Here is a 9,110-nt window from a genome sequence, read left to right as displayed (position 1 = left end):
TAATAGTTTATTTCTTGGACAACTTCAGTATAATATAAGGAAGAATAATTTACGTTGTAGAAATATTTCCCTAAAATTCCAAAAACTCAAAAATTTAAGAGCTGCCCGATTAATAGAATTTGTGATATGTATAATGAAATTATGATTAATAATCATTCCATAGATTTTTCAATGCCATTTTTGACTTACAAGAAAACATTATAGTTAATTCTGAAAGTACGAATATGTGATAGTTAATACATAACTGTATTTATACTGAAGATTATATATGATTAGTATATTTTCTTTATTTTAATTATAAACTGCTCTGTATGTCTATACTTATGTAATGAATACAATATATGACTGGATTGCATATGTATCTATTGTAATTGTAGTTGTAATGTAATTATGTAATTACCATTAATTATTATTATTATGTAAGCCTTCTGTTATTGGAGTATGTACCTCTGTTGAAGGTAATAAAATAAATAAATATGTGCCCTTTCCCCTGTGGAGGCGCATTCCACAGTGATTAGGATTCCACTTTAAACTGTAGGTTCAGTCCCGATTAGCCTATCTGTGCGTAAAGTGGACTTAAAAGAAGAACAATTCAATGCAATATGTACCCTTAAAATGATATAATCATAAATAGTTTGATTATGTCTAGGCTTGTGGACTAACATACAATCAGATTTAAATTAGTTGCCAACAACGACTGGATTTAATGAAATCTTCTAGTTTCCTCAGGCCATAATTACATTTATTTGGAAACAGCTGGTTTTTATTAACACGTTGCATATTGTACAGAGAAAAACTCCAATTAACACTTATTGGGAAATCGAGGAAAACTGATAACCACGAGGGCTGATCAAAAAAGAGTGACGTTACATGTTTGTAATGTGCATATTGGACAAGAGTGGGATGCCATACGCAATACCCAAAGATGGCAGCACCATCGTATCCATTGTTTGGCAGCAACGCTCTTTGTTCCAGGTACTGCATGCACTTCGCAACCCACACAATGCAGGTGCCGCGGGAGGAGATGCAGCAATCAAATTATGTTGTGTTTACAGCTGTGATGGTGAAAAGGTGATGCTTTTCAGGATTCAAGTTGTCACCGGTGATGAGTCGTTGGTGCACCACGACGAACCAGAAAGAAAACAAACCAGCACAGTATGGAAATCGCCAGGTAAGGTCACGGTGATCACTTTCTTTGACTGTAAGGGAATGGTGTACCCGCACGCAGTTCCCCCGCACACTACCGTTACAGCAGAATACGACACTGAGGAGACACATTGCAAGAAACTACATCTTCATATGGGTGATTTTGAATTGTTGACAATAGTTATTTATTATATATTTCCAGCTTTTACATTATTTTTATCTTTACTTCGTTGAGTTGTTTTTCCTTACCATACTTTGGAGGGGGGGGGGTAATGGGTGGCGACTTCCAACATGAAAGTGCACGATCTCATGTGGCGAATCACGTCCAGGCATATTTGGCGAAATTCAACATCGGACCACATCCCCTTTATTTCCCGACTCAAGTCAAATCTACGGGGACATTGTTTTCAGGACTCTCAAGCAGTGCTGAAGAAATGTGAGGCGATACATTATGTGTTTGCGAACTGGCAGAAACATTGTCATAAGTGCATTGAAGTCGGGAGGGACTACCTTGATAAAAATCATCTAATTCTTCCACCAGATATATATAATATTTTATGTTGATCAGCGCTCGTATATTATTAACTTGATTTTAAGTATGTTAACAGAAGAGAACCTGTTTCAGGAGGACCTCTCGCGACCCGGCGGTTGAGAAACACTGATGTAAGGTACGTATGCGAGAGACATTACCTAACATTAAAGTGAAGGTCTTTGAGACAGCACAGTGCCCTTAGGATTATTCTGTTCCTGCGGCACGCGAGCCTTCATATCTTCTAATTCCCTCCACTTAGACTCAACCTCCACCGCACCCTGCGAGGAAACAACATTCTTTTCATAATTCATTGCTGCTGTTGCAGTGATCTATTACTTACCACGAGGATGACGTCGGGCCCCCTGGTGGGCTTCCCGCCCGTGTCCCCCCTGACGGTCACCCAGCTGACACCGAAGCTGACGTTCTGTCCGTAACTGCGCAGGCGGCTGCCGGAGTAAGCGTCGGGCGCCAACCAGTAGTAGCTCTCGATGTTTATCATGTCGTCGTTGGCCACCGATAGCCGTCCGGTGTCCTTGTCCACGAACGGGAGGACGGCGGTCGAAATCTGAAGATCGACGACTGTCCAGCCGCCCATTGACGTTATCTGGAAGAGAACGGAAGAGCAATGTATCAAACGCCGCAATGAGATCCATCTTAAGCTTAAATTATGGTGCGGCCTTTGCGAGCATCCGTCATGTAGGTGTTGGCCGAGACGTGTGCATGTTGATGACGTCAAAGATTTCCCCGCATAGCAAGCATGTATTCTCCATACACTGTAAGAACAAAGTTAACAAAATCACGTGGCTTTTGAGAAATATGTTCCTGTGTGTTAGTCCTGGTTTTATTTTGCTGCTCGCAGCTATAGAGTTTGTAAGGTCTCACAACTTCAATATAGCAGCTAAGATGAGTGGTAAAGTTGAAGTCATGATTCGAACGCCACTAAACTTTAAAGAAAGTTCCGAAAGATCACTTTCCCCTCTGTCAACCATATGTGAAGTCCACGTAGAGCCCAGTAAATCCTCCCCTCGAACCTTTCCAACCAATATGCTTATATACTACTGTGTTTACCTACACGCAAGATCCCTGCACAACTGGCGTTTTAATAAGCAGTAGTATTTCTCACAATACACATGTGTTTTTGTTTACATTCACTCCGTTCTCACAGCAGAGAACTTCACTTTTTCATATTCAACACATTTTACACATTATGACTAACAATCAACTCAAAGAGGCTTTTTTTTTATGACTTTGTTTGGGAGCCTGGTGGTAATTGTCCTTGTGCAATTCCAAGACGGTGATCTTATCCAAGAAGGACAAATGGAGGTTTAAAAACCTTGTAAAAATTTCAAGTTGGTGAACAAAAGTACACCAAATAAGAACCTCAATTTATAGTTATCTCATAATTTTGCTTTAGCAACATTTACTTAAACTCAAAACTTTATGTTTGTTCTATCAGATAGGAGTTAAGTGGAAGATTGGAAAAAGCTGAAGTTAAATATTAAAGTCAATCCCAATATAAAGATCCCGAACTGTTATACACTAAATCTTCTAAGTAGAAAATATTTAATATTAATTATTATTAATATTATTATTATTACGGCTAAGGCAATACGATGCCGATGTATCGGTATCGGAAAGTATCGGTTGGAATTTATTTATCGATACTTGCCAATTTTCCTAGAAATTATGCAATATTCAAGAGGTTCTTTCTATTCTACACCAGTCTTGTGTGAAAAAACTTAATTTTGTGATAACATAACATGTAGTTTAATATTCTGACGTAATTCTTGAATATTTTACAGCAAAAATCTTGGGAAATTGATACACATAATTGGAGTGGAATAGTTACAAATAAGAATCAATCAATATTTTAATTATTACAATTTTCAAGTATCGGTATCATTATCGGTGGATATCAGTGAGAGTATCCGTATCGGCTCAACCCTAATTATTATTAAACAGAGCCAGTACTGAAGTAATTTTTTTGGATATCAGCAATCGGCCGTAGTAATTAAATAGAAAACTTTGTTCAAGAACAAGTTTAGTCTCTGCGGAAATGACAGAGATGTACATCTGTTCTGTTTAGGAGGCAGCGGCGGATCCAGAAGTTGCAGTTGGGAGGGACGAATTTCAGTCGGGTGCCTTACCTCACAGAAAAATCAGTTCCAACCTATGTTTGCACAGTTTTCTCATAAACAATAGCTATATGATACTGTGAACAAGAATCGAGTTGACTAACTTCCATATTTTAGAGATTATGGTTTTGTAAAATTAGAGGTCTACGACTGGAATTGATGGTTACTATTAAATGTCATCATAAATGCTATCATTGCCACGGTAAATTGAACGATCATACCGGGTGGACAGAATTAAAGTTACCCAACTCGCTGTACTTCCATGATGGGTTGTACAAATAATCACGTTAAGTGATTTAGCTGAGTTATTAATTAGAAAGACATTTGTTAGTAGCTGGAAGTTGCGGGAAAATAATCTCTCGTTTATTGCAAGATTGCAAGGTAAAGGCAAATCCATAATCAATATGTCATTATAACAACCCATCATAAAAGTACAGCGCCACATTTCAAACTGGTGGCGGAAAATTGAACTAATTTTTTATCGCCATCCTCTTCCCCATGGTCTGCATAGTGGATTCACCAAGTTTCAGAGTTCTACGATGCCTCAAACAGGCTACAGAGGGCTCCGAGTTGGGTAACTTTAATTCTGGCCAACCGGTATATGAGGAGTAAAGTGAATAAACAGAAAAAATAAACTATTATCGAGGCGTCTCGGGTTCGATCTCCTTTGGAGGTACATTGCACAGTGGTTCGGATCCAAATGTAACCCGTAGGTTCAGTTCCGATTAGCCTATCCTCAGCATGAAGTGAACTTAAATAAAATTTCAAAAAATATTCACGAGCCTGTTAAACAAAATACAGAACATTTGATTCTTCAGAAACATTAGGCATAATAATATATACAAAAACCTGGCAGTTGAGAGGGGCGATCGGTCCTATCGCCCTCCCCGTCAATCCGCGCCTGTTAGGAGGTGGTATCACCCTTGAAGCATTCTGTGTTTAGGGGCTCAGCTGGACGCCAGTGAATCCGTTTTCAAAATTACCTCTCCTTTCGAGAAACCGCTATGGTATTCCAAAATCTGAAAAATTACAAATGATTAGAATTCCCTCTAGACAGAGCATTCACGTGAATCTTCTTCGTGTGGTTTGCTTCGCTGTGGCCTAGATATTATCAATAGTTTAATAGACGTAAGTAGTCACGAAGCTATTGAGAATATCTAGACAACAGCGAAAGCAAAACACAAAGATTCATGTGAATGTTCTACAAGGAATTCTAATCATTTGTAATTTTTCAGATTTTGGAATACTATAGCGGTTTCTCGAAAGCAGAACCGAGCCTGTAACGATCTGCCCTGCGTCGTGAAAGGTCCAGCCGAGCCTGCAACATTCTGCCTTGCGTCGGCCAAAGGTCCCGCCGAGCCTGTAACATTCTGCCCTGCGTCGGCCAAAGGTCCCGCCGAGCCTGTAACATTCTGCCCTGCGTCGGCCAAAGGTCCCGCCGAGCCTGTAACATTCTGCCCTGCGTCGGCCAAAGGTCCCGCCAAGCCTGTAACATTCTGCCCTGCGTCGGCCAAAGGTCCCGCCGAGCCTGTAACATTGTGCCCTGCGTCGGTGAAAGGTCCAGCCAAGCCTGTAACATTTTGCCCTGCGCCGGCCAAAGGTCCCGCCGAGCCTGTAACATTCTAAGTTTAGGGGTTGATATCACTCAATCCAATTACCAACTAGACATCTAAATATAAACGTTTCTTACCGTGCTCAACCCCAATTCCGCCTTTTCACACTCGTCTGTAACTCCTGAACAGAAGCATTTGGTGCATCCTTCCGGGTTTTCAGCATCCAGCCCGAAGTACCCTCTCTTGCATCGGCCACAGTGCAAACCCTCCACATGAGGCTGGAATGAGACGAAGTCAAGAAAATGTAAAAAATTTATCGTTTCTCAGCATGTTGGGAAACTTACCGCGCATTAGATATTATTGCACAAAGCAACATGGGAAATTTGCTATTTTAGTGAAAAGTGGTATATAACTAAGTTGTTGCCAGATATTTGGTCATTTAGCGAATTTAGAATTTAGTCTCCCATGAATATAATAATAATTTATTGGCCATAAAAATATTTTTTATTATTCATAATTTTACTAATACGACAACTACAATTCGACTCAGTGATTTCCATACAGAAATTCCTGGTGACGCTCAATACTTAGAACAAATTTTCTACTTTCGTGGCGGAGTGGTTAGAACACCGCGCTACAATGCCGCGGTTCGAATTCCGGCCAGGGCATCGGTGTTTTTTGTGAGTGTCTCTTCATCAATTTTATCACATTATCAATCCATCTTATCTTCGCGATTAGCAAAAAGTGGAAGAAAACCGAAGTAACAAAACAAACAAATCAATCAAGTAAATACTAAAAATGGAAAATGAAAGAGAAACCTTTCTTTCTTATCATGCCATTAACATGTCGTACAGCAGTAACGTTCCATTAATGTCGGTAGGACGCCTGACTGCGATTCGGGAGGTATCAGACCGAAGCGACACGTGATACTTGGAAATGAAGCTTCTGTAAAAAATGTAACCTTTCGTACCGACATGACATGACAAACCGCACGTGTCGCTTGCATATTGGTCGGATTGGGCTCATTTCTCATTATCGTGCATCGTGTCGCCTCGGTCTCTTGGTCGAGCATGTGCACTGAATAGTTTTGTTGTTATTATTATTATTATTACAAACAGGAGATGTCCGTGTCGTTTCTTCGGCGTGAATTTCCCATGTCTCCCGTAGTGTTGTCCACGGGACGAGACGGGACAGGCTTTTAAAAATTCGATACGAGACGAGATTGATCATGTGTCCCAAGATAAACGAATATTTTCGAGACGAGACAGCATTTCCACGAGACGAGACAGGCCAGTGCAGTTTCCTGGGGATCGCCCTGCAACTAAAACATTGGGGACCCCTTAGTAAAAAAATATCTAAGATACTATAACGTAACTATGACGACGTCAGAGGTTAACGAGTGTACAACACCTAAGCTACTCCCCCACCCACCCACCAGTTGCACAAAAAAATAACTTTGCCCCAAATACCCCTACTTTCCACTTCTTGTAATAGCTTCTGAAAAGTAAATTAGGATGGTCTCAATCTATGATAAACAACTAGAAGAAGAAATTGGGATTATTTTATTTTTACTTCAACGGAGTGACGCAGCCAGGATTCTTTCTTGGAAGAGAGGGGTCGCTTAATGCGACCAAATATGTGGTGCATGATATTTCGTATTTTTTGCTTGATAGTGTTTTAAAATAAGCAATTAGGTTACATATATACATTCACAGATATTGAAAGAAATACTCTCTTGGCGAATTGTTTAAAGGATAGTAAACACTCTTCTTTTGCACTTTGAGGTGGGTGGGGCTTCAGTCCCAAAAACCACCCCCTGGTTGCACCAGCCAAAAATTCAAAGGAAAATTCATATTCGTCTACTAATACTATAGTAATGGTGACTAATGTATTCAAGGAAACGTACTATTTCATTTATGGGGATTGAACTACACCTCTAGATTTTCTGGGTTTTTCCCACATCACACTACGAAGAAATAACCGCGGGCCCCAGTCTTGAGAAATAGTTAATAAAGTGAAGATGGGACACCATTCACTGAAAATTTGTCACTCGATGAAAGCCCGATCGGAACTAGACCCCCAAAATGTTGTTGCCACACGGACACGGTGTTTAATTTTGCTGTTAGCGGACATGGATATTACGAATCACAATTTTAACAATGCCATTTCTTTTCGCTATACATTTCTTAGACTTTTTCATGAAACAAGGCTTGTTTTACAATAGCTCATCAGTGTTCATAAAGCATCCCCTAGCTAGGATAATTTGCATAAACATCCCCCACTACTGGGTTCATCCATATAAGGATCCTCCCTTCCATCCTCAAACTCGAGCAAGCATTTCCATTTCGAGCACCAAAGATCACAAAATCATATAAAACACGGGAAAAGAAGAACTGGTTCGACAGAAATGGCAAATTTTCAATACAGAAAAAAACTCAACTTCACGAAATCCTCCAAAATAATGCTGACATTTCATACACTATGGGACAGAAGGGGTACTGGCTAGAGGCAAAGAGATAATCTCCCCTGATAATCACCTCCTACTGGGCCCCTTTGACGTGTTAAACAAATGAGGACTAAAAGTGGTAAACGTTGTAAGTGCCAATAGCGAAAGTGTTCCGCACATCAGCCCGTAAGAACGTTCACACTAGTGACCTCTTTACACGCCCTTTCAACTACTTAGAGGGCTACCAGCTACTTTTCACGTTTACCACATTATAAACCATGGCACATTGCACAGTTTAACGTGGAAAACGGTGTTTGAATTATTTTGGCACTTACAGCGTTTACCAATTTTAGTTTTCAATTAAAAGAAAATTGAACTATCATGTCACACTATAGCTAAAAATCGAAAATAATATGTAACACCTAGCAGGTGTGGTCTATGTTGGAAATTTGTCCCATCTCTTATTTGAATATCAAAAGTTGAAATGGTGGGAAGTTACATTTTAAATACCAACCATAAAACTAATATTAGTGGTAAAAGTTCATGAATTACCAAGTTTATCTGTTTATTGTATGGCAATAAAGAACAGACTGGCCGAGCAACTGAATCTTTCTACTGCATTCATAACTGTAGACAATTTATACTCTAAAAGGATCCGACAAACGGAATATCTATAAAGGTGTGAGATGAGGTCTTCTATTTCTTATTTGAGGCGATCTGCGAGCAAGTAAATTCATACGGCGTTTCTGACGGCCCATAAGTTAAGTTGCCAGGGGCCCCGGATTGAGCCAGTACGCCCATGCTTATTATCACAGACATGGTCTTATGGTATGCTACTGGGACTTCACTCGACCACCTCCCACGTAAAAAATAATAATGATAATAAACCGTTGTGAAGTTATTTGTTGTGCCCGTTGACTCGTACAGTACAGTAACTCTGTTGATACGTATTCTATTTTCACAGACAAGAAAAAATAGGAATTGCTCACCTCAGTGAATTCGAGTTCAAATTTTGTCATTGTTGACCCACATTTTGCATTTTTCGTAATTTTTAAAAAAATATTAATAATAACTGGCTGTAATCGGTTGAATTTCTGAAATTTTATAACATTTCAAGAGCGCAGAGAGAAAATTGCGGGGGTTGCGGGGGCGGCCCTACGCCACTGATCTAGGGGCAACCCTGGGGAGTAAACGCAGTCTGAGCGTGGTGCTGATCACATCACATCCACAATTGTGTGGATGTGAGGGGGTTTACCTACACTTCGCCCCGTATGCCTTCACCGCATACACCTTATATG

General features: G+C 40.0%; 1 protein-coding gene across 3 annotated transcripts in view; it reads right to left on the bottom strand.

The window, feature by feature from the left end:
* Positions 1–9,110, bottom strand: part of wb (wing blister) — an 849,362-nt gene that overhangs the window by 441,824 nt on the left and 398,428 nt on the right. For all 3 annotated transcript variants that reach the window (XM_083126284.1, XM_083126285.1, XM_083126286.1), the window contains exons 8-9: positions 5,504–5,644; positions 2,019–2,282 (exon numbers count right to left, since the gene is read on the bottom strand). In XM_083126284.1, the coding sequence (XP_082982410.1) occupies positions 2,019–2,282; positions 5,504–5,644 (405 nt within the window). The remainder of the gene's footprint in view (positions 1–2,018; positions 2,283–5,503; positions 5,645–9,110) is intronic.

This window comes from Lepisma saccharinum, chromosome 8 (genome assembly GCF_977018435.1).
Source record: "Lepisma saccharinum chromosome 8, izLepSacc3.1, whole genome shotgun sequence".
Classification (NCBI taxonomy): domain Eukaryota; kingdom Metazoa; phylum Arthropoda; class Insecta; order Zygentoma; family Lepismatidae; genus Lepisma; species Lepisma saccharinum.
This window is presented reverse-complemented; position numbering and strand designations above follow the sequence as displayed.